General features: G+C 46.3%; 1 protein-coding gene across 1 annotated transcript in view; it reads right to left on the reverse strand.

Annotated features, from left to right (window-relative positions):
* The window catches only part of LOC124622943 (paired box protein Pax-6-like), a 341,169-nt gene that overhangs the window by 18,020 nt on the left and 295,830 nt on the right, over positions 1-27,319 (reverse strand). The window contains exons 7-8 of the mRNA XM_047148734.1: positions 19,531-19,712; positions 16,508-16,661 (exon numbers count right to left, since the gene is read on the reverse strand). Of these exons, the coding sequence (XP_047004690.1) occupies positions 16,508-16,661; positions 19,531-19,712 (336 nt within the window). The remainder of the gene's footprint in view (positions 1-16,507; positions 16,662-19,530; positions 19,713-27,319) is intronic.

Genomic DNA, 27,319 nt, shown 5'->3' on the forward strand with positions numbered 1-27,319 from the left:
TTCATTATTTAGTAGAAATGTCAGGCAAATAACAACTTTTTGTGTAACGTTTGTATCGTTCTTTTTCTTTAATCATGTCGAATGGAAAATCCTTTTTTAGTCAGATAGGTATCTTTAGTTTCTGACGGGAATTTGAATAGAACTGATTGCTGACAAAAGCAAAAATACTCTTTTGGAAAAATTCAAATGAACAGTTTAGATAGTAGGCAAAGTAAGACACTTGCCGGGAAGAATTATATGCCAATAGTTAAAGTTCCAATAATGAATTAGTCAAGTGATCAACTGTACGTCCATGGGGTTGCGGGGGCTGAACGATGTAAACAAAGGATAAAAGTTATTCTTCGCCCCGCGGGATTAGCCGAGAGGTCGGCCGGCACGGTAGCTCGGTCAGAGGGTTTAGCTACCCTCTGTAATAAAAAAAAAAACTGAGTTAATCGATCGTCTTCGAACTTAGAACGGATGTCTTACGACGTCCGCCCCGAGCAGATGCAACGAACAAAATGAGATTAAAAAAAAAAAAAAAAAAAAAAAAAAAACATTTTCCTAGCCGTGTTGGATTAGTCCAGCGGTCTAAGGCGCTGCAGTTATGGACTGTGCGGCTGATCCCGGCGGAGGTTCGAGTCCTCCCTCGGGCATGGGTGTGTGTGTTTGTCCTTAGGTTGATTTAGGTTGAATAGTGTGTAAGCTTAGGGACTGATGACCTTAGCAGTTAAGTCCCATAAGATTTCACACACATTTCAACATTTTTTTCATTGTCCAATCGTTTCATAAATGCTCGTTCTGTATTGTTTTGATCTCTAAATTGACTCATTTCATCGGATACAATACCACTTTAAAGACTATACCAACCTATCAGAAGCCACAGTACGTGCTACCAACCCCCATTTTTTTTAAAAAAAGTAAAGAAGTGTTATATTTTAAAGCACTACCTTTTAGTAGTACTTTTATGGCAAAATGATATCGGTTTATACACGGTTATCAACAAAAAAATAAAAAATCCTGTAATTACCGAGCTCAAACAAATACCGAAAAATACTGATTATTCAGAACTAACACACAGGTATCGGTTTTAACCGGTCGGTATTTCCCATCCCTACTGCAGACACGTGTCTGCACTTACGTCGCCTTTTCTTGTGTGAAAAATAAATCATACTCTTTCAGCTCAGTAGCGGGCCAAGTTCAGGGCTTCTTTCTTGTCCAGCCACAAATTGTCGAGGTTGCATATTACTACAATCGTCTTTACCACGGCCCAACGTGATATTGTTTGTTTTCACCGGGACCACCCGTATTCTTCAAAATGGTTCAAATGGCTCTGAGAACTATGGGACTTAGCATCTGAGGTCATCAGTCCCCTAGACTTAGAACTACTGAAACCTAAGTAACCTGAGGACATCACACACATCCATGCCCGATGCAAGATTCGAACCTGCGACCGTCGCAGCAGGGCGACTCCGGACTGCAGCGCTTAGAACCGCTCGGTCACAACGACCAGCGCGTCTTCTTACGTAGTTTGGGGTCCTCAATGTTTTCCAGGTTGTTGTGGCGTCGCCAGGAACTGGCTGTGCTGGTGGCTAGTCAGGTGGCTGTTCTTCAATTACCACCAAATACTTTTTTTTTTTTCGTTTTCGATTTGAAGTGATACCTCTTGGGTCTCCCCCCCCCCCCCCCACCCCCCCACCCTGTCCCCCTTCCTGTTTTTATCCGATAGTCTCGAGTGCAAAGCCGGCCCCGTGGTGAACTGTGCCACCGTTGGAGCGTGGAGAACAAAGCAGCGCGGGTGGTCCACACTCTGCTGACGGCGTACGGCGGGGAACACGCGCGGCCGTCACCTGCCGGCGGAGGGCGAAGCCCCACCGGCGCAGAGCGGGGACAGATATATCGCGTTGCCTGTTTTGTCAATACGGGCGGCCGGAGGAGCACTTGATGAAGGAAACCCCTGGTCTAATCCGGACGAGGCGCGTTAAGAGTCGGCCGCGCGCGTCCCGCCGGCAGGGCCGCATTATCGAGCGCTGGCCGCGCCAGAGACATCTGTGAGGCGCGCCGTGGCACCGCCGCCAGAGGCCGCGGGCGACACCTGCTCCCTGCCACCGGGCGCGCGCAACCAACACCGACTCAAAGGAAGGCCTCGGCGCTTGTTGGTGACGTCACGTCAGCTAGGCACGGCGAACGCCAGCTCTGTTGCAGGCAGAAACGCCTGGTCGAGCTGATCACTATAAATCTCTTATTTTTGGACAAAATGTTTGGTATTGTTTTCGATTCTGCAGTTTTATTTAGATGAAAGATTTTCTTACTATCGTAAAGCTACAAATGAAGATCATAGTTCTGTATTACTGAACCCTGTCGAAACAAACGTAGATCAATATGCTTTGCCCTATTGCAAGCTTCGGACATTTTACATTCAATTAACTATATTTACTTGATCCATTTCGTTATCAAAACTTACCCCAACCCCCTTACAATTAACTCGTTTCTTTTATTTATTTTTTTATTTTCGTTTGACATCGTCACTGGAAATGTGAACTAATTTGCATGTGTAAATGTCCAACTGCTGCCAGTCATTAGATCACAGTCGTTTTCAACGAAAGGAATTCTAAACAGGAAACAAAATAGCTTCATACATCGAAAATATTGCTGAGCTTAAACTTTTTTAAACATGCACATTAGAAAAGATAAATATTCCCCTATTGCAACTGAAAGGAGAAACTTTATAAGATAAACAAGTTTTATTTGATGAAACAAGTATCTCTCTTTTGCCTCTTCTTCTGTCCCCCACCCCCTCCCCCAACGTGTACAGTCGCAAGATATTTCATTAACGTTCAGTGCTTCTCACCCCATAGTCAACCAAGATACCTAAAGAAGAGCACCAATATGTTCACAGTTCCTTGTAAAAGCAACCCAGTACAAACGTAACTTCCTCAGATTTACAAATAAGGTAAAGAAGCACGAATTCTGTTGCTGCTGGACCATGAAGTTGTTTTTGTATGTCAATCCTTAAAACAAGTGGAAATTTAAGTTCAGGAATACACTATCTGTTAAGAAGTGCAATGAATTGCACAATTAATTGATCGCAGAAATCTCTCAGAACAATGTGTGTTGGTCAACTACCGCCAATAGTTTCACATTTTCCTGTGTCAGAGAGGGAGACACCACCATTATGAGTATGCCTGCAACAGACCTGACGTTCACCGTGCCTAGGTGACGTGACGTCACCAACAAGGGCCGAGGCCTTCCTTTGAGTCGGTGTTGGCGCAACCCGCTCTGAACGGACACCACGCCACACTGTCTGTGCAACGTACCTTCAGCCACCCATGAGCAAAGCAAAGGGGGAGGGGTGGAGGGGAGGGGGAGATTAAGCCCCCCCATCCCAAAATACTCAATTTTACTATGAACATTCCTATTTTTACTTGCACTGATCATCTAGAACATTGTGACCATCGACCTAATATCGACATAAATCCATCCAGGCGACAGCAGCGTAACCTGGCGGGGAATGACTGCTAGTCAGACAAACGCACGGTGCATGTAGTGCCAGCGAGCATGCTCTCCGTGTGTAGAACGGGGAAGGCGCGCGATCTACCTGAGTTTAGCCTGGGGCAGATTGTGATGTAAACTGCACGACTTGCCAGGTGTTCGAGGAGTGCTGTGTATAGCGTCTTCAGTTCGTGGCGAAACTAAGACGAAACCACGTCAAGACATCGTGGGGTTATGCGGCCAGGCAGATTGCGGACTCCGTAGGCTGGGCAGACTGGTAAAACAAGACAGGCAGCGAACTGTGGTGGAACTAACATCAGACTGTAATGCTGGGCAGAGTACAAGTGTGTCTGAACACACAGTCCACCGAACAGTCCTAGTGACGGGCCTGCAGCCGACGACCCATGCATGCGCTAATGTTAATACCACGATATCGGCAACCACGAATGAAATGTACGTGACCATCGGCAGTGGACGTTGGCGCTGTGGCGGAGCGTTGCATGATTTCATCAGTCCCGATACCTTCTTCATCATGCCGATGGGGAGACGCGAATCCGCCGTCTTCCATCGGAACAGCTCCCCGACACCTGTACTGCGGGACGGAAACAAGCTGACGGCGGCTCCATTATGCTCCGGGGAACTTTCACATGGGCATCCATGGGTCCAGTAGAGCTCGAGCAAGGCACCATGACGGCCATGGAGTATTGTACACTGTGTAAGTAGGCTGTTCAGGTTTTTATGTTGGTAACGCCACGTAGCGCTCTGTATGAAAATCACTGGCTGTGCTGTGTGAAGTCTGTGGCTGGTTTGCGTTGTTGGAATTTGCTATTGTAGTGTTGGGCAGTTGGCTGTCAACAGCGCATAGCGTTGCGCAGTTGGAGGTGAGCCGCCAGCAGTGGTGGATGTGGGGAGGGAGACGGCGTAATTTTGAGAGCGGACGATCGGGACGTGTGTTCGTCAGAAAGAGTAAACTTGTAATATTGGATATCATGGACTGATATACATATACACTCTTGGAAATTGAAATGAGAACACCGTGAATTCATTGTCCCAGGAAGTGGAAACTTTATTGACACATTCCTGGGGTCAGATACATCACATGATCACACTGACAGAACCACAGGCACATAGACACAGGCAACAGAGCATGCACAATGTCGGCACTAGTACAGTGTATATCCACCTTTCGCAGCAATGCAGGCTGCTATTCTCCCATGGAGACGATCGTAGAGATGCTGGATGTAGTCCTGTCGAACGGCTTGCCATGCCATTTCCACCTGGCGCCTCAGTTGGACCAGCGTTCGTGCTGGACGTGCAGACCGCGTGAGACGACGCTTCATCCAGTCCCAAACACGCTCAATGGGGGACAGATCCGGAGATCTTGCTGGCCAGGGTAGTTGACTTACACCTTCTAGAGCACGTTGGGTGGCACGGGATACATGCGGACGTGCATTGTCCTGTTGGAACAGCAAGTTCCCTTGCCGGTCTAGGAATGGTAGAACGATGGGTTCGATGACGGTTTGGATGTACCGTGCACTATTCAGTGTCCCCTCGACGATCACCAGTGGTGTACGGCCAGTGTAGGAGATCGCTCCCCACACCATGATGCCGGGTGTTGGCCCTGTGTGCCTCGGTCGTATGCAGTCCTGATTGTGGCGCTCACCTGCACGGCGCCAAACACGCATACGACCATCATTGGCACCAAGGCAGAAGCGACTCTCATCGATGAAGACGACACGTCTCCATTCGTCCCTCCATTCACGTCTGTCGCGACACCACTGGAGGCGGGCTGCACGATGTTGGGGCGTGAGCGGAAGACGGCCTAACGGTGTGCGGGACCGTAGCCCAGCTTCATGGAGACGGTTGCGAATGGTCCTCGGCGATACCCCAGGAGCAACAGTGTCCCTAATTTGCTGGGAAGTGGCGGTGCGGTCCCCTACGGCACTGCGTAGGATCCTACGGTCTTGGCGTGCATCCGTGCGTCGCTGCGGTCCGGTCCCAGGTCGACGGGCATGTGCACCTTCCGCCGACCACTGGCGACAACATCGATGTACTGTGGAGACCTCACGCCCCACGTGTTGAGCAATTCGGCGGTACGTCCACCCGGCCTCCCGCATGCCCACTATACGCCCTCGCTCAAAGTCCGTCAACTGCACATACGGTTAACGTCCACGCTGTCGCGGCATGCTACCAGTGTTAAAGACTGCGATGGAGCTCCGTATGCCACGGCAAACTGGCTGACACTGACGGCGGCGGTGCACAAATGCTGCGCAGCTAGCGCCATTCGACGGCCAACACCGCGGTTCCTGGTGTGTCCCCTGTGCCGTGCGTGTGATCATTGCTTGTACAGCCCTCTCGCAGTGTCCGGAGCAAGTATGGTGGGTCTGACACACCGGTGTCAATGTGTTCTTTTTTCCATTTCCAGGAGTGTATATATATTACGACTTTTGAACACTATTAAGATAAATACATTGTTTGTTCCCTATCAAAATCTTTCATTTGCTAACTATGCCTATCAGTAGTTAGTGCCTTCAGTAGTTTGAATCTTTTATTTAGCTGGCATTAGTGGCGCTCGCTGTATTGCAGTAGTTCGAGTAACGAAGATTTTTGTGAGGTAAGTGATTTGTGAAAGGTATAGGTTAATGTTAGTCAGGGCCATTCTCTTGTAGGGATTATTGAAAGTCAGATTGCGTTGCGCTAAAAATATTGGCTGTCAGTTTAGTGTTGATCAGAATAGGTAAAGAGCGAAATGTCTGAGTACGTTCAGTTCTGCTCAGCTGTTTGAAAATCAAATAATGTAAGAGGTTTATCAGCACAGTAATTCATTAATTTTTCTAAGGGAACGTTTCAACTGGTTACAGACCATGACGATCATGATTTACGACGGCAGTGGCATTTTTCAACCCAAGGCCAGGAGTGTGATGGTGTAGTTCGAGGCACACAGTGCCGAATTGCAGTTGATGTGCTGGCTCCCCAATTCTGTGGAAATTAGTAAGTAAAGCTTCATACAAAGTAGCCTGGTAGCTATAACTAAACGTTCCCTGTTTATAAAGTGTTATAACACGAAAACTAATTACCATACAAGTACCAAACTTTGGCAGCATTAACATCCAGAGTACAGGGTGTATGATTTCCATGCATTACAGCACCACCGTACAGTTCCAACTGTGGCCACCACGTGCCGTGTTCAGTCATTGTGATTCATAGTGTAACACACCTGACCAGTCGCAGTGCACATGTTGACATGTCAACATGAGCTTTGACAAAAGGAGCAGGATATTACTGGGGAAGCTCTATTACCAAAACAACAGTAATAAAACAGCTGCACTTCGAGAATACCCCCAGCTGAAAGAGTTACGGAAGGGTCCTCTTTCTCCACCTGCTGTGTGGAGCATGATGAAGAAGTTCAAGTGGAGAACTGGGCGTCGCCCCAGGAAGAGGTCGACGACTGGTTGCACCACAGGTGGTTGATGAAATCGCTGTTGCTACGGCAGACAACGCTGCGGGCAATTCCCGATCGTCAGGCAATGCCTGTGGTGTGTCACGACAGTTGAACATCTTGTAGTCTACTGTACGGAAAGTGCTTCGAACCATTCTCAAATGGTATCCGTACAAGATCCATATCGTACAGCAGCTTTCACCAGAGAACGCACAACGAAGTGTTGATTTCGCTCTCCACTTTCTCGCAAGGACTGAAGTTGAAGAGGACTGGTCCTGGACCATCCTGTGGACAGACGAAGCTCAGTTTTCTCTGAGGGGTGAGGTAAACACACAGAATTGCCGAGTATGGGGCTCTTCACCTCCAGTCACTGTGAATGAAGTTCCTCTGTACGGTGAACGTGTCACTGTGTGATGTGGCTTTACGGCTACGTTCATCATAGGTCCATTCTTTTTTTAACAATTTGGCACTCAAGGACCAAAGACGTGCAGTGTGATTGGCCAGCGTTATTGCTGTATGCTTCGCCAGCATGTCATACTCTCCCTACAGAGAGACGGATCAAACGCAACAGTTTTAATGCAAGATGGAGCCCCACAGCACATCGCTCGTGAAGTCACCTGCTTCTTCGGGACAGATTTGGAAACGATCGAATTATCAGCCGGCATGAGCATCTGATATCACTCCCTGTGATTTCTGGTTTTTGGGCTACGTAAAGGACACGAGTTACCAGGGAAACATTCACACATGTGCTGATCTGAAGCGCAGCATATCAAGAGAGTTAGCCAACATACCTGCCGACATGCTTCGTTCTGCTGTGCAGAATACACTCCTGAGGTTTCAGACTCTTCTGGACACTGATGGACGCCATATTGAGCCCCTTTTGTAGCAATTGCGGTAGGCAATGGTATGATTTACCGTAAAAAAAGGAAACTCTGTCCGAACGGGCCACGAAAGCCCAACGGTACCGATCGGCCGCCGTGTCAACCTCAGCCCACAGGCGTCACTGGATGCGGATATGGAGGGGTATGTGGTCACTACCCCTCTCTCCCAGTTGTATGTCAGTTTACGAGACCGAAGCAGCTACTGCTCAATCAAGTTGCTCCTCAGCTTGCCTCACAAGGGCCGAGTGCACCCCGCTTGCCAACAGCGCTCGGCAGACCGAATGGTCACCTACCCAATTGCTAGCCCAGCCCGACAGCGCTTAACTTCGGTGATTTGACGGCAACCGGTGTTACCACTGCGGCAAGGTCGTTGGCATATGATGTAACGTAGCAGCACGTTAAAAGTGTTTCAGTTTCATTGATTCTGCATTATTTCTTTTCCCAGTGTCCTTGACATTAGTGCGATCAAGTCTGGTACTCGTGCGGTAATTCGTTTCCGTGCTATAACGTGTTAAATAGAGAAAGTTTAATTATAACCACCTGATACGTCGTCCAGCCACACTTTCGGTCAGAAGAGACACTAGGTAATCATGATATCAGACGGTTTTAACTGCACGATGTGAAAGAGAAAGCCTGTTTAATTTTTTTTAATCATTAGTTATAAGGTTCCGAAGGACCAAGCAAGCCAAAGCTACATCGTGGAACGAGTTAGTACATAGTATACAAAACGGCGATTAGAAAATTTGCGAACGGAAGTAATTGGAGAACAAAGAAAACACAAAAAATTGTGAGAGGGCATACGAATTAGTAACACCTTACGGAGAAAAGTTCTGTTACTGGGGGAACTCCTCCACAGAACAGAAGGAATTTGTCACAAGGAAATCTTTCAATTTAGATTTGAAGATTTAGAGTTTATCTTTCTTTGCAATTCTGTTGGGAGTCTACTGAAAACGAAACCTGCTAATAGTACACATCTCTCTATACAGTGGTCAATGAAGCGTTGTCCAAGTGCGAGTTGTGTTTCCGTTTAGTGTTCACTGTATCAATGTTGCAGTTTCTCCTCAATGAGTCAATGTTCTCAGTAACAAATTCCGTAATGGTGTATACGTTCGGTGATGGCAGGGTTACAATTCCGAGATGCCTGAAGAACATAAAGTTCGCCAACTGATACCTCCGTTCTGTCTGACCACCTTTTTTTGGGCTGACGTATTCTTGTGAGCGTACAGATTTGTTTCAAAATATGAATAAAGTTGCCTTCAACCAAGACCCTAAACTTGCAAACGTTTTTGGGGTACATGGTATGTCACGTTCGTGCGTTAGTACCGCTAGGTGGTGGTGGTTAGTGTTTAACGTCCCGTCGACAACGAGGTCATTAGAGACGGAGCGCAAGCTCGGGTTAGGGAAGGATTGGGAAGGAAATCGGCCGTGCCCTTTCAAAGGAACCATCCCGGCATTTGCCTGAAACGATTTAGGAAAATCACGGAAAACCTAAATCAGGATGGCCGGAGACAGTACCGCTAGGGTGTGAGTCTGTTTTTTAACCTCAGACAGTTACATTACGATGTCGTCGGGTGCGCAGTGACATTTATGTCGGTCTTTGAAGGTAAGAAAATACCGAAGGACTATAACTACACTTTCATCTCAAGAGAGGCCTCAGTTAAAATCTTTTGAGTTATCGAGTATCGAAAACAATCCTTACCAGTTCGTATGTTCTCTTTCCCTACCTATAGTTCAACTCTATGCTGTGTAAATAATAGTTTTAAAAATTAGGAATTGAATTTTGATGGTTCTAAGTGTTGATAAATTCATGTTTGACGTTTACAAAAAATGTCAAGACGAATATTTAAGAACACTTTCTAACGGTTGCTCTTCGCTATTGGTTAATTATAAATTGCATCGATTACCTCATTATTTACTTTTTGTTTCGTTTGCAGTGGGTATCAAAACGCCGGTAAATCAAGTTTTGACAACGGTTTGTATCTCACGCTCCACGTGAGCTGGAACTTTTTTAATGTAATTCGTACGGACTAACACCTGTGTAAACAAACCTAATGCTGAAATTGCGGCACAAACCGCCCGCCTGTCTGTTATGAGTGTGATGATACAGGAAATTATTATGAAAATAGAAATATCTGCATTACTGGACTGACGCAATTAAAATACTACTCGGCGCTCTGAAAATCCGTTTTGTCGCATTTCTAGTCGCTTTCAGTTCACGGCAATTTGTTTTAATAAAATCGTCGCATTATGGCAAAACGTTTAATGAAAACATAATTCGCCGCAATTAGCGATTCTGCATGTTGTTTCGCTATTGAACTGTTAACTGGCTGGCAGATAGAACGGAATAACACTGAAAATCTGTATTTGCTGTGCACTTTTTCGCAACAGTTCCATTTTATTTCCCCACAGCTATAAACGCATTTCGCTCAGCAATACACCTTTTTCCTATTGTTGTTCTGCTGCGGCTGCATAAAAAAGATCTCAGGACAAATATGCATCTCTGAAGTTTTCTCTTCATGTCACAACTCTTAAGAAGAGTCTTTGCCGCAGCAGTAGACACACATTGCTGTTTTAGACGCAAGCTTTGTTTTCGTCTCGACAATTTGCTCCGGTTAAGACGTCTGGGCTACGAGGAAGTGGTCGTGATCAGAACCAGTCTGAAGAGCTACTAAAAGTGTTAAGAGTGTTATAGGATAGGTTGTGCTAAGATATAATTGTTAAGAAAAAAAATCGATACGTTGCGTCGTTGCCGATTTAATTAGTATTGATGTTAGCCAATCAGGTCGTTGAGCGCGCAAATTCAAGCACTTGCCCCTGCTAAAATACGATAACGGACAGACATCTGTGGGTCCGTGAGTTTTCACTTGTTCAGATGCTCATTAATAATTAAGATGTCCCTTTTTTGGAAGTGATAAACTTACGCTAAGTGAGCAAAAGCTACATTTGTTCGGTTTCAGGGAACCAAACGAAGAACACTTTCTGGGACACTGTCTCCGGCAGGCTGCTTGAATTTCCGCTTGCAGCGACCTGATTGGCTAAGTTCAATGCTAATTACGTCGGAAACGGTCCAACCTACGGAATTTTTTCCTTAACAGTTATTTCTCAGCATAGTCTACCCTACTACACCCTTACAAGCTTTTCAGACTGATTCTGACCACCCGGTATAATAATATTCGCTAACGTTTCGTCTCCGACTGTAGAGTCATCTTTGAAAGTAAAGCGGCAACTCCATCAAGGGCTCGACGGTCTCCCTTTTCACAGAGCATTACAAAGGGCACCATCTTCGTCTCGTAATGTCAGTTTCGTGATTATCTCCGGATAGGGCCACCGTTCTCGATTAAAAATAATTGACTGTCATTCTGTTCGTGAGAAGTCGAGATTCATATTTTATCTCACTTAACCTCTTCTTCTTTTCTGTTAAAATGATTATAAATCTTATGCTCTTTCTATACGTGCGGGGACGATAATGCACTGTCTACGGCACAACGCTAGTCTCATTTAATTTTCTTTCCTAGTTTCCGTCTCGGAAAACGCCAAGAGATATGCCACGGAGAGACACTCGTGCTTCCTATAGCCAACTGAGAGAGCTTTTCCGTGATTTCCCTAAGTCGGTTCAGACAAACGCGGGGATGGTTCATTTGGAAGGGCACGGCCGATTTCGTTCCCCACCTTTCTATAATCTGAGCTTGTGCTCCGTCTCTAATGACCTCGTTGTCGACGTGCTGTTAAACACTAATTTCCTCCTCCTCCGAAGTTCAACACCTCGTAGGTATCGTGGTGACTGGAGACAAATCATCAGTTCTATTGGAGAAGTGCTGGTAGTTTAACAGGCTGCGGTTTTGTTGAAAGAACCGTCCAAGCACCTGTCTGGCGTGATCAAGAAAAACGGCGAGCTATCTAAATCAGGACACCACATGAGGATATCGACCGCATTCTTCGCGAATACGAGTTCAGTTTCTCAGAAACTGCAAGACCTCGTTCGGTCCATTACCAGAAATTTATATACAATAAACAACGTAGAATACCGTCTCTGAGGGCTAATCAACGTACATTGCAGGTCAATTATGCTTCTGATGAGTATAGTAGCGAGTAGTTGACGTGGTCAATAGTTTTACAACTAGGTGGGTTATTGAGGTACTGTGGTACCATTATTGCTAGATAGAGTACGTTCTATGCTTCTTATCAAGTAAGTGGTAGGCTATTGGCGATACTGGACAGTGAACGAATTTAAAATGTAATTTAACGACACTGAGAATTTTGGAGTTTTAGTGCGCCAGAGTTTTCAGTGAAGTCAATCAAGAGTTATTTATTTCTCATGGGTGAAGCCAGAGAGGGAAACACAGCGTTCCATAGTTAACTCTGTCATGAGTGACAATGAAGCACTGAAAGAAGGAAGTTCAGAGTCTGGTGCTCCATTCACATACGGATCATCAGAGATGGCGATCCAAGTCAACTGAAGGAGAACAGATGCAGAAATAGCACATGGTCCATTTGTAGATACCATACAAACATCCGCGTCAAAGAAACGCCTGAGGTCTGATGGCGAATTGAACCCAGTCCTTCCGAATATGAGTGTAGTGCCTTCACCATTGCATCATCCCTGTCATAGGTAATAAAGAGAGCAAGGTAGGTAACGTACTATTCAGTTGCATGGCGCTGTCGGTTGAGAGGATACTCTGTCGTTAGCACTGCTCCTTGCAGACATGTTGGATGGCCAGCGTTGATACATCAACAAATCGGCCAGTATCATTCACGGTGTAGTCATGGGCACGTTGAAACACGATAGCTCCTTTCTGCCATTCTGTTACGCCTCCAAGCAGACACACCATCCTGTGCGGTCCCATACAATCGTCTGGTAGATACAAACCTCTTCAGCCCCGTAACTTACGTCAACTGCGCAGGGCCACGTAACCACTTGTATCAGTTCTACATCCTCTAAAAAGCTCCAAATTAAATTCTATAAGTACAGAGAAAGTCGAAAATGGCCACTCCATTAGGTCCGTTTGTAAGATAAGCTGTGTGCTGTGGTACGATGAGACGTTAACAAACGTGTAGCACACCACAAAACTTTCATTTCGGAAAAGCGAATGTGAAGGATAACTCTTTATAAGGTACCGAGCCGAGACGTATAGTTTGATGTAGCACAATTATGGTCTATCAAGCAGGGAAACAAGCTCAAGCTGGCCTACAAAAGTCATTTAAGCTACAACGCATGTTCGCCGCGAGAGATTATGAATATCCTCTCGCCCTCTTACGCCATCGTCTTAGTCAGTCGGATGTTTTATTTTCCTTATTTCGTTAACATTACTAATTTGAACTTTCGCATGAGGATAACGAGTGTAAACGTTATGCAAAAACTAACTGCATTCAGAATTCTGTCTAAACTGAGCCCTTACAAGCGCAGCAGTCTCGTAGTAAAGCCAGTGAAACAAAACGATTTTATCGTTAATTTCCCGCTGTTAAAATTCACAAAAGTTTGAGGCAAAATTTACACGAAAAGTTAATTTTACAATCTGTAAATGCAAGAACTAGACTGCAGTATGACGGGGGTGGTGAAGCCGCTGTCGTGGAAACGAAATTATTCACCCGCAACTAAGACGATTAAATAATTTATCCCTCGCACAGGCAATGTGGAGTTTGTTTTGCTGTTGGGTGAAGATGTCGTGTCCTGTACTTTTAGTGATAATGACTACACCCTCAACCGTGAATAAAATAACAAATAAGGTAACTCTCCCTATCACTGTTAGACAACACAATAATAAGATATATTTGTCATTGAAATACATATACCCGCAGTTTATCACGGGGTTTAGCAAAGAATACATCGTTGGAGAATCACAAACAGGTTCAGTATTTTAAGTTAGCACCTAGCTGTGGGTGAAGAGTGCTCTGAAGTCGAATGAAACAATACAAAGGAGTGCACACAAACACACTACACACACACACACACACACATTATACAGGAAACCAAGTTACAGTACATTGCTAACCGCGCTGGGTAGCCGCGCGGTCTAGGGCGTCCTATCACGGTCCGCGCGGTCTCAGGCGTTTTGTCACGGTCCGTGCGGCTTCCCTCCGTCGGAGGTTCGAGTCCTCCCTCGGGTATGGGAGTGTGTGTTGTCCTTAGCGTTAAGTTAATTTAAGTTACCTATGACCTCAGAAGTTTGGTCCCATAAGACCTTACCACAAATTTCCAAACACATTGCTCTACTGCAGCCACTTTAAAAAGGGCCTAAGCCGAGAGGAAACTATAGTGTGTGCCGCAGGAGAGAGTAATGACGGGACGGCTTAGTATACAGAAGCTGTCAACGCACCGGGATCAGTGGAGATTTCGGACGGCCACGTTACGTAACTGAATATTGCGAAGAACTGAGAACTAACAGTTCGAAGCTGGCGGTTTTATAGAGTCGCCGTCCACCCACTTTCTGTCTCCGACTACCACTTTCTTCGGAGTAACCCGAAAGAGCCGCCCGCGACTCTTCCCTAGCCTAAGCCAACGTCGAGCACCTCCCACATTTGGCAGAAGGTGGCTCTGTAGTGCCGAAGGGAACAGAGGTGTATGTGTTCGGGTCATTTAGGTCATGCTGTGGGGACTATACAGTACTCCTCCACAAACGGCCGAAATTGTCGATCTTTTTACCGGCGTAAAGCTTTCGTAGTAGTTTTCTGGCGCTACGTACAACATTTCGGATTAGTCAGTTACTATCGATGTCGACTTCATACGACTATAAAAGAAACAGGAGACAGTTTAGAGAGGTGACTAGCTGCTCTCGCAGTTAACAGTTAATGTACACTGGTGTGCAAACTTAAGGACGAAAATAATTTTCGTTTGATGTATCATTCATAACTAACATAGCTCAATGAAACTTGGATCGGACATTATAGTATAGTAGACAGCTGAAGTAAATACGCAATGAAACGAACAAATGGTTCTGAGCACTATGGCCGGCCGGAGTGGCCGAGCGTTTCTAGGCGCTACAGTCTGGAACCGCGCGACCGCTACGGTCGCAGGTTCGAATCCTGCCTCGCGCATGGATGTGTGTGATGTCCTTAGGTTGGTTAGGTTTAAGTAGTTCTAAGTTCTAGGGGACTGATGACCTCAGAAGTTAAGTGCCATAGTGCTCAGAGCCCTTTGAACCATTTTTTGAGCACTATGGAACTCAACTGCTGAGGTCATAAGTCCCCTAGAACTTAGAATTACTTAAACCTAACTAACCTAACGACATCACAAACATGCATGCCCGAGGCAGGATTCGAACCTGCGACCGTAGCAGTCGCGCGGTTCCAGACTGTAGCGCCTAGAACCGCTCGGCCACCCCAGCCGGATAAAACGAACAGAAATGACACTTTTATTTAATTACGGTACATATGCTAATGTCACCGTGACTCATGATGGACTCCTGAAGGAGGGATATGGGTGTTAATGGAGTGTGCGATCACCACTGACGACAATGACCGACGTGCTTGTGGCAGGATGTTCCAGTCTTCCACCACCTTGGTTTACAATTGCTGCATGATCATTGTATGTGGACATCCTGCACTACGTGTGCCCAACGCACACCACTACTGCTCGATGGGGTTTAAATCGGGAGGGGGGGGGGGGAGTTCAATTGTGTGTGAATTCCTAAGGGACCAAACTGTTGAGGTCATCGGTCCCTAGACTTACACACTACTTAAACTAACTTATGTACGAACAACACACACATCCATGCCATGCTGTGGCCAAGGCACCCATTTCGTTTACGGTGGACAAGGACGTCGAGGAAGTGCAAAGCATTATCTTTTTCCACCTCCATGGTGAACTGGATATTACTGTTGATACCATTGAGGTGTTCCATCGGACAAACAGCACGCACTGTGGAACAAGGCAGGAAAGAGCATGAGAGGTATTATCGCCTATGCTATCCAGAGAAATCTGCGTTAGATAACGGTCACCACATAAAATTTGACGGTACCTCTGTCTTGACTCGCACCAACGGCTTCTGGGACAGTTTAATAAAGGAAGCTATTGAATTAAAAATTACCGCAAACACCCTGAATAGAGACGGTGGCTTGCAGCTCAGCGCAGCGTGGGATCGAGCGGTGTCGCGCGGTTGAAGAGGGCACATCGGACGCCGACTCAAAACATGTCCATATATGACAATGTCACTGGCACTAGTGACGTCACAGACGGCAGCTAGCGTATGTAAGGGCGCACCAACAGCCCACGAGCAGCCATACCACTTGACAACGGCCAAGGAGTGCTTGGGCGAAAGCTCGTGTAGTTTTAAGCAATTGACGCGGTTGGCAACCCGAGAACACTTTATTCAGTTTTAGGTTGTTTCCCGGCTCGATAGACCACGAGTGTCCTCATGTTGTTAGTCTTGGCTTTCCCTTAATCTCTGTACTATGTTTTATACAGTTATCGTTTACACGTTGTAAAGACGTAGGCAACACAATTCAATATTTTAACAGGATAACACCCACGCCATAGTCAGGCGCTGCTGGACATTTGTGGAACAGAAGGTGGCTTTGAGGAAGAGTAGTGAAAGCCGCTGTGAAGAGGGAGGGAGTGGAGGCGCCGGCGTTGCTGACCTGTGCCCGCGGTGGCCGGCGTGGAGGCGGAGGAGACGGCGGCGGCGGCGGCGGCAGCGGCGGCGTACGGCGTCGCGTGTCCGGGGGCGGCGGCGGCGGCGGCGGCGGCGCTCTGCGCGTGCGCGGCGGCCGGGTTGCAGGCGGCCGAGACGGCGGCGGCGGCGCGCGAGTGGCTGGCGTACGACGAGCTGAGCGAGTGCAGCGGGTCGTGGTGGTGGAACATGTACGGGTAGCCGTGGTCGCGCTGCTGCAGGCAGCTGCCAGCGCCCATGCTGCTCAGGCTCGTCGACATGGAGCTGCGGCACCGGGACACACCACACTGTACGGCGCCTCGCAGCTGCTCGCTGAGCCACAATAAACGGGCAGTAACGAAACCCGCAGATACACAGAACTATAGTAACGTCTGGTTTGTAAGACAGCAAAATTTTTAACACCAAGCATGAATGCCGTTTCGTATTTTAAGTTAAAGACAGAATTGGAACACTGTGACACTCCAAAATGCCCAGGGATAACACTTGACAGATCTCTAACGTCCAAAAAACACTGCATGAATTTCGAACCAAAAGTCCCCACCAGGAACAACCTACTGAGAAAACTGGCAGGATCCAATGGCACAGTCAAGCTGAAACCATCCGAACTTCTGCAGTGGCATTATGCTACTCCGCTGAAGAGTAAGCCTGTCCTGTTTGGTATAAGTCAACACATGCCAAAAAGGTGGATATTGCCTTAAATGACACGTGCAGAGCCGGCCGTGGTGGCCGAGCGGTTCTAGGCGCTACAGTCTGGAGCCGTGCGACCGCCACGGTCGCAGGTTCGAATCCTGCCTCGGGCGTGGGTGTGTGTGATGTCCTTAGGTTAGTTAGGTTTAAGTAGTTCTGAGTTCTAGGGGACTGATGGCCTCAGAAGTTAAGTCCCATAGTGCACAGAGTCATTTAGACACGTGCAGAATTATAACAGGCTACATGAAGTTAACTTCGAATGGCTCTACTACCTTGCAGGAATTGCACCACCTCTTGTTCGAAGAGAAGTAGAATCAAAGAGGGAGAGAGCGAAACTGGAGCAAGAATAAACGCTTCCCATGCATGGGCAACAACCCTACCCAAAACGACTAGGACCAGCGAAAAGTTTCCTCAGAACATCGAAGAAATTAACAACCACTAATGAAGAAGCCAGGCTGTACCTGTAGAGGGCTGAGGCGTCCCACCCTTCTGATATTTTCAGAATCTTTAGCCCTGGTCACGATGAGAATTGACCAGTTTGGAAGTCCTTGAATAGACTGAGGTCAGGAGAGGAGCATCACGGGTTAACCTGACAAAATTTGGATACATTGAAGAAAACAAAACGCAGTGCGACTGCGAAGAAGAACAGACTGTTCGGCACATGCTCCAGTGTCGACTGTGCACAGAAGATGACCTTCACCAGCCAACGGAAAATGCAGTGGAAGTGGCCTAATTTTGGTAAAAGATTATATAAACTGTGTTGATATGCCAACAACTGCATAAATTGTGTTTTATGTATGTTTTTAACACGAGAATAATAATATTTCATGTTTACTTTGTATGGGCTCGTATTTTTAGGTGGGGCTATCGAATTATTAACGATTTATTGGTTGATGCTGTTGCACGCTTTAAGGATAACTTCGCACTGGCTCTGACAGGCGAGAACGAGGGTCTCCGTGATCTGCCGAGGGATGGAGGCAGGGCAGCTTTTATAGCTTTCAAAAGAATCGGACGACGGGGGCGTTAACTGCCTAGAACTGCCGCCCCTTAGAGAAGCCGGTGGAACGGGCTTCTCTAGGCAGCCGAGCCACTGCTATGAAAGAGTCGGGGGTGAGGCGATGCTGAAACCTTAAGATCGTATAGACAGCAGCTTACATGCACCACGAACAGCCTTTTCAGCACGGAGGTTCTCTATGGGTTGTTGGACAAATATGTATAGGAGTCTCTCATAAGGCCAAACGGCTATGGAGAGGAGGATTCCGTGCAGTTGAATTACAGCTCACGTACATCCAGTAGTCAATGACAGTGGCAATGGGTAGAGAATCGGTGCTTATGGAATGTGGTATGAAGGATTTGGAGCAAAGCAAGTAGACCTGTAGATGTCAACATGGTGACAATGCATTGTAGGACAAAGGATTAAATGCAACCGAACTGCAGTCAGCATACCTGTAGCAGTCACTAACTGTCGCTATGAGTCTGGTATGGAGGAGTTTGTAGAGCTGAAGCACACTGGACACTTCTAGATTAGTCAAACGTTTTGATAATGAGCTATAGGGTGTAATACATGGCATTGAAGCACAGTGAGCCATTGTGATGGCGGCGGGTTACAGACTGGAATATTATGTGAAGATGAGGTGCAGTGGACATATATAGACATGTAACGATGGGTTAGAACATGGAGGATTATGTGGAGATGATGTGTAGTGAAAATACCTCGACAAGTCAGACACCATCGCGACAGGTTATGAGATGGAGGAGTATGTGTAGTTGAAGTAGTGGACATTGTATGGGAGTTAACCATGGTGGCGATGGGCTCTAGGATGGAGGAGTGTGTGGAGTTGAAGCTCAGTGAGCAAACCTCTTGGAGTGAGCCTTGGTGGCAATGGGCTAGGATGTGTCAGGACATGGAGTTAAGCACAGTGAGCATGCATGTAATAGTCAGCGATTGTGGTGATGGGTAGCAGGATAGCTGCAGGACAGAAGACTATGTAGAGTTGAAGGAGGTGATTATACCGAAAGGACTCAGCCACAGTGACAAAAAATTGGTCAAATGGCTCTGACTACTATGGGACTTAACATCTGAGGTCATCAGTCTCCTAGAACTTAGAACTACTTAAACCTAACTAACCTAAGGACATCACACACATCCATTTCCGAGGCAGGATTCAAACCTGTGACCGGAGCGGTAGTGCGGTCCCAGACTGAAGCACCTAGAACCGCTCGGCCACAGCGGCCGGCTCCACAGTGGCAATGTGCTGTGATGTGGTGGGGGTACATGGAGTTGATGCTCTGTGAGCATACCCTAGCAGTCAGCAATAGTGATGATGGGTTGCAGTATGGAGATATACGTGGAGTTAAAGCAGAGTGAGCATACCTGCAGGAGTGAACCATGGAGGCGATGAGTTGTGATATAGGAGTACATGGAGTTGAAGCACAGTGCGCCTACCTGTAGGAGTCAGCCATAGTGGCGATGGGCTGCGGGATGGAGGAGTACATGGAGTTGAAGCCGGAGTTGAGCGGTAGGCGGCCCGCGGGCGCGGTGGGCGCCCCCGCCTGTTCGACGGCGCGTCGCTGGTTGCGCAGCTTCTCTTCGCGCCTCCACTTGGCACGCCGGTTCGAGAACCACACCTGTGATAGACACACAAAGCCTCTTACTGCTACCAGTTCACGCTCGTTTAATTAAGACTACTTTCTGAAACTACGAGCAGGCAATCGGTACTCATGCGACAGGATGCGCTACCTAATATGTTCAAAAACACCGTGCTCAAAAACGGGATTTTTTGGGGCTTATACCTCGATTTTTACTGGTGGGTCAAGTGTTTAGGATAGACATTGAGCTAGGGACCATTAGTACATCCAACAGAAGGATCTTCATGTAACTATATTAAAGTACAGGGCAAAAGTTTGAATATTATAGACTTCCTCCAGCTTAGGAAAATGGAGCAAATCGGTTGGTTCTTTTTGCATTTGATGAGGTCTACGATGCGCCTTAAGGGGCTTATGGAGGCACCATTTAGTTCATGGCCAGTCCCTGCGAAAATCCGGAAAACATATTTTTTAGGTAACAAAACCGAGCCGCGGATTCCAAGACGGCTACGCACAACAAATGGCTGAAATTGTTGTGATATATTCCTAGGACTCCGATCTCGAATAACACTGAAAATTTTTTGGTATCTTTACCCATTTCCGAGATACAAAGGTTCAACGTTACCCTACGTGTACACATAAAACCGAGCGAGGTGGCGCAGTGGTTAGCACACTGGACGCGCATTCCTGAGGATGACGGTTCGAACCCGCGTCCAGTCATGCTGATTTAGGTTTTCCGTGATTTCCCTAAATCACTTCCGGCAAATGCCTGGATGGTTCCTTCGAATGGTCACGGCCGATTTCCCTCCCCATCCTTCCCTTATCCGAGCTTGTGCTCCGTCTGCAATGACTTCAAAAAAAGGGTTCAAATGGCTCTGAGCACTATGGGACTTAACATCTGTGGTCATCAGTCCCCTAGAACTTAGAACTACTTATACCTAACTATCCTAAGGACATCGCACGCATCCATGCCCGAGGTAGGGTTCGAACTTGCGACCGTAGCGATCACGCGGCTCCAGACTGAAGCGCCTAGAACCGCACGGCCACACCGGCTGGCTGTAATGACTTCGTTGTCGACGGGACATTAAACACTAATTCCCCCCGCCCCCCCCCGCCCCCCACCCTTGTACATGTAAAAATATTCAGGTTAAGTATCATGTGAGGAGAAATCTAAATAATAAATAACCTCAGCAAATTGATCAAATTTTAACGGTATATTCTTTAGGTATTTATCTAGAAGTATCTTCTTCCCAGTTTCAAAAATCATTATCCGTTATCGAGAAACACCCCAAAAACCTGGTTTTCGGGTACCAAAACCGTGCGTGTGAGCGCGAGAGGTGAAGTGCGTGTTAAAAACAGCGCGAATATGACAGCATGTCAAAATTTTTGGAAAATTGTTTCAATGTGCTGAGAAAGGTAGAATGAGGTAGCTGGTGCCCCATGTTTCAGTCAATCTTTTATTAAATAGGAGCATATTCGTCTTTTTTGTGCGCTAATGGGAACATTTTCCCGCTGTGTAAAAACTGAACGTCTTTAATGCGTGCGTAGTACCATGTTCCACGATGAGAACCAGTTGGAACTATTAAATAATGATACATTTTTAGATTGTCACATGCTCTGCGGATTCATGAAAGATGGGACAAAAATTACGTGGTGCTAGGAGCGCCATAAGCTGTGCAAACATACAGGCGTTCGTTATCATTCACATGTGAAAATTTCAATGTTTTCAATGTTTCCTTTCATCTGCCCCTTTACTGATATCGAGGGACAACTGAGTCTATCATCACAATAGTGACTGACCCACATGTTTGGAGAAATAACAATGTCTGCATTAAACACTCCGTTATAACTGTTCCTAGTGCTACAGTGCCTACCACCGTCTGCCGATAACATTCTCGAAATGATACTACAAACAGATATGTGAGCTCTAATCAGTTTGTTGTCTTACAGGACGCAAAACTGGCTCAATCAGCGTAGACCACTATCGAAGTGTGTATGCTTGGAGCTGTTACTTGGAGCTGGGACTGGCAGTTCATGTATCGTACCACGATGCGTCTCAGGACACACTATAGCTGCTTTATAAACGAAGTGACAGCCGATGTGGTCGGCATATTTCGACTCTAACCGTCTAGCAACTGTTTACAGGGCTACAATTGTTGAACTAAATGAAAAAAAAACTAAATTAGTTACAAACTACGGCGCGGACACATTTTATTCAACATGTAAACCTCACTACAGATATTCAGATTTAGGTTATGACATATTAGATGCACCTGCCATCACTGGCGATGATGTGGCACAGACGAACAGCGTAATTCTGCATGACCCGCTGAAATATCGGAACATCGATGCTGTCGTAAACCTTGTGAATGGTTGTTTTCAGCTCTGCGATGAATTTGAGGTTATTGCTGAACACCTTGTCTTTAATACAGCTCCACAAAAAGGAGTCGTATGTGTTCAGAACCGGAGAATATGGTGGCCAATCGAGGCCCATGCCCGTGGCCTCTGGGTACCACAGAGCCATAATGCGGTCCTCAAAATGCTTCTCGCTGGCCAGTGTGGCAGAGCGGTTCTAGGCGCTTCAGTCTGGAACCGTGCGACCTCTACGGTCGCAGGTTCGAATCCTTCCTCGGGCATGGATAAGTGTGACGTCCTCGGTTTAGTTAGGCTTAAGTAGTTCGGAGTTCTACGGGACTGATGACCTCAGATGTTATGTCCCATAGTGCTCAGAGCCATTGGAACCATTTGAAAGTGCTTCTCCAGGACATGAAATACTCTCTTGCTTCGAAGAGGTCGAGGTCCGTCTTACATGAATCGCTTCTTGACGAAATCAGGGTCACTTTGGACAATGGGGACGAAATCATCTTCCAAAACCTTCACGTACCATTCGGCAGTCACCTTGCCATCAATTAATATCGCGCCGATTATTCCGCGACTGGACATTGCACACCACACCGTCACCCGTTGAGGGTGAAGACACTTCTCGACCGCGAAATAAGGATTCCCAGTCCCCCAAATGCGCCAATTTTGCTTATTGACAAAACCATTCAAATGAAGGTGGGCTTCGTCGCTAAACCAAACCATACAGCACATACCAATTCCCATTAAGCCCCGCAGCTAACCGTGCAGTTTGAACGTCCTAACGCAAACCGTTCAAAAGTTATGACGATTTTATTTCATATAGTTCAATAAATGTCACCCTGTAAATGCACCGTACTACACTACGAAATCGCAAAATGTAAAAGCTGAACTGTCAGGTAAGAATTGTGTAACTGTAGCTAGCGTGATGTGGTTTGTTAATGTGAATGATGCTGAAGGACATAAACATGTTACACCTCTCCGTTGTAGAGATTATTGGAAATGAAGTTCGGAAGATTAAACTAGCTCATCTAGACAGCTTGAGAGTTGAAGAATGGGCGATTTATTGATTGTTCTATCCTCTGGAACTCTCGCCGATATTAGAGCTGATACTATGCAGACATCAAGCGTGGTTAGGTTACATGGAAAGCATCTGCTGGTACCACTAACGTAAATGAGCTTTAAAGCGGAGGGCAACGAGTCCGGAATGGAGAGAAGTGTGCACGAAATATGCGATAGGGGAAGAGGGGAAAAAACCCTAAGCTTGATTCATGCTCTTGTATATTGAAATGTTATCGGAAATTTGAGCTTCATCATCAACGGTACTTATATAATTCATTTCCTAGTTTAGCGAATTTCGGCCTGCACTCAGACAGCACATATTTTTTTGTGTGCTAAGAGTTTTTCCTAAGTCGTACTCATATGTACCTGCCACAGTGGATTCTCGCCGTGAAAACGCCTTTCACATTGAAGAGCGATTAGAAGTTAAGGGGTGCAAAGCATTCTTTAAAAATTTGTTAAAAATATCGGATGCATAGAGGGCTACACTTTCACATTTTCCAGTGAATCTCACTCTTGCTTCTACCTTCTCTATGAATAGTTTTATGTAATGGTTTCATTTTAAGTCGATCTGTAGGCATACTCCTAGATAATTATCTACTGGTTTTCACCAGTTCCAGTAATTGTTTGACAATCATCTAATAAAAAAAGTCCCTTTCAGCCTATTTATGCTAAATACTTTGAGTTTATGACAAATGGCTCTGAGCACTATGGGACTCAACTGCTGAGGTCATTAGTCCCCTAGAACGTAGAACTAGTTAAACCTAACTAACCTACGGACATCACAAACATCCATGGCCGAGGCAGGATTCGAACCTGCGACTGTAGCGGTCTTGCGGTTCCAGACTGCAGCGCCTTTAACCGCACGGCCACTTCAACCGGCCACTTTGCGTTTATTTTTGTTTTAGTGGACCCAAATCCAGTACCCCCACCCGAGCAAAAGCCGGCACAAACTGGGAGCTCATCAACTAGTAAGGACCTCATCTCTTGCCCTCACTTTCTCTGCAGTAGAATAAGCAAGCACCACCACGTAGTACATTTTGGCCCATTCTAAGAGGATGGATACAGGCGTTAACGAAATTTTCTAAATGGTCATCATGTCTCTGAACCACAAACTCTTCAAAACAGAATGTCGTATACAGTGTCTTTTGGCGTACAATCAGTAAGCAAGTACAGAGTCCACAAAGGATAGGGAGAAGTAACGGTTCCGAAATGGAAGTGAATGGGAACATGAATCAAAGCATCATAAAGTTGCAGTTGTTCGTTTAAGAGGAGGCCCTCGTTAGTGACAGTATGTCTAAAGATGTCAAGTACTTCTAAGACGTCAAGTTTGTACCCTTTCTTCTCTCTATGCAGAGTCATCATTTCACCACGAATATTTACAATTTTGACGTCTCGTAATTTATGGAAGTACCAGTTTTTATTCCACGTTCTCCATTTCACAGTTTGGTAAAGTGTTAATCATTTTAGGCTTTTATTTTTTGGTTCGTTTAAGCATTATAGGCGACTTCCTTCTGAAGGAAATACCCTTAGCGGTATAAAATGGTTCAAATGGCTCTGAGCACTATGGGACTTAACTTATGAGATCATCAGTCCCCTAGAACTTAGAACTACTTAAACCTAACTAATCTAAGGACATCACACACATCCATGCCCGAGGCAGGATTCGAACCTGCGACCGTAGCGGTCGCTTAGCGGTATAGAAACCGGGTCAAGATTCCTGCATTAAACTTACGCTAATCGGTGGGCTGTATGCTTTATATATTGATAATTTATTTACAGTTGCTGCTGTCAGCCATGTTCGAAACTGTGATAATCGCCATCATCATTACAGAGCAGATGGTGTAGTCTACGGTGGCAGACAGGGAAGCTTCACGAAACGCACAGCGTATTAGGCGGTACTGCGTCTCCTGCAGACTGGTATCTGCAACCAGAGAGCTTTGCGAGTGTATTCTTTTGCGTTCTTTGTCTCCGAAAACGTAAATGGTTTCTGGCCGATTGCTCAGCCTTCTGGTGGCCGGATCGCTGCGCGCTGTAATCAATACCGGCAAAGTTTGGCAAACAACGCCGACGCAGCTCCCTCTCCCCTTTCTGTACAGCTGCGCGAAAAACAAACAGAAATCACGGCGGCCGAAAAACCGCGAAGCAAATGCAGCGAGAGCGCTCCGGCATTGTTCGGGCGCGTCGAGAAAGGACTCGCGTGCACGCATTAGTCTCGTTGGCGGCTTCCTTTTGTGCGTGAGTCCCGCCCCTCACTTGCTGTGGGTGTCAGTTCCCTCCCCCCCCTTTCCCTCCCCACTAACGTGTCGGCGCGTGTGCGTGCGTCCACAACAGAGAGCCCTGCTCCCGGCGGAGGTCGCAAAATTGCCGCTGAGGTTTGCGAAGCGCCAGAACAAAAGATATGTGCGAGGAAATTGAGTCCCGCCATGCAAACCAAACAGCGACACGTGTTGATAGGCATCGCCGTGATTCTGGCGCCTCGCGCACATCTCCCATTCACAGTGGCTCGCGCCCGCCGCTGGAAAACACAATTGATTTATAGACAGCTCTGTGACGGAAACGAACAGAAAAGGCCGTCGCGGTGCCGGACTGAGAGCGGAGAGGGGAAAAAGCGGGGGGAGGTTATGAGCAACTCTGGCGGTTTGCGTGTGGCTACGGGCGAGGCTTCGCGTAATGCTATGCATGAGCTGCCGCTTTATCCATTAGCCGCCCGTACAGGTGGCCCGGCATATGCGTGTTCGACGACCGGAGCCAATCTCGCAGCCCCGATAACCTTATCGCCGTGTCCGTAGTTCGCCCTCGCACTGTTTTCGGAGCCGCCGTATCACCACCGCACCATCTTACTCGGCGAAATTCATTTGTATACGTGATTCCATCATCGCGTAAATGAAATCCGCTTTTCAGCTGTTATTGCGTCAGGTTTGATCAGAGTGCCTATCACATTTATTTTTGTTATAAAACACAGTGTTTCAGAAAGATTCGCCGGACATCACAAGATTATAATACCTACATGAGTGAAGATATAAACTTCGGTGGGTTTTTATTTAAGATTCTTTTGCTTTCCAAAGATTAAGCCTCTGCAGCCATTTCATCCCTCTTCAGCAGTCTTGTTCAATTCGGCCGTTCCTACGATCCTGGCTTCAAAATTCTTTTTTAGAAAAGCATCATGTATAGTTAAGTGCCCATAGAGTTTTGCTTTGCGTTATGGTATGCATTATGCGTATGGTACATTTCTTAACCGGACACGGACCTTATCCCACGCACTTAAACCGCGTGTGTCTGAGGCAGACACCTACACGCACACGCGGTTCCTCAGAACACACTGTCTTTTTCTGCGGGCAATATGCGAACAATAGACATACACTACACTTAGACTACACAGATACAGACATAGATATATACACAACAATAAGAGACGGAGAACAATGGACACAATTAAACGCACTGACAAACAGTGTTTCGAAAACAACACATGAAGAGTACATGCGGACACGACATTACAGACAAGTCTATGTGCAGCGTCACAACAGTCTCCAGAGAGTGGACAGCGATATCCACAGTGACAGCGAAAATAGTGACAATGAGGAGGAATAAGAGGAGGTAGCTGAGATGTGACAGTAAATAAGCATAAGGTGCTGGCGATCTAGCCAAGAAATCACCAAATGCTGTACATGGATGGACACCTAAAGTAGTTAATACATAGAATTAGTAATAAATAGAATAAGCAACATTATTTGTCTACTAATAACCATTTGTGTGTGTGTGTGTGTGTGTGTGTGTGTGTGTGTGTGTGTGTGTGTGTGTGTGCGTGTGTGTGTGTGTGTGTGTGTGTGCGAGAGAGAGACTGGCTGTCAACGGCTCGAAGAAACCATTCCGAGCTATTCACCGTCAGTCACGTTCGGTGATGGTACTAACAAATCTCTCCTCTATCCTATCTTCTTTTTATATTCTTCTTAAAAACAACAAAATTTTATTTATATTTCAACCTTAAATTATTGCTATTTTGAAAAGTGTCATTCTTTGTAAATTTTGTAGATGAAACAAAAGAAAAGAAAACTGTAAAAAGATGAAAAACGAAAATTGTAAGATCTACGACCTGTTTTAAACATCAGGTAATAGGTCTATAATTTGGCAATAAATAAATAAATTTGCTTCGCGTTGACCTATAACTTTCAGTAATTAGTTTTTTCTCTCCTATTTTTAGTAGAACGAACTCATTCGTTTTCCTCCCT

This window comes from Schistocerca americana, chromosome 7 (genome assembly GCF_021461395.2).
Source record: "Schistocerca americana isolate TAMUIC-IGC-003095 chromosome 7, iqSchAmer2.1, whole genome shotgun sequence".
Taxonomy (NCBI): Eukaryota; Metazoa; Arthropoda; class Insecta; order Orthoptera; family Acrididae; genus Schistocerca; species Schistocerca americana.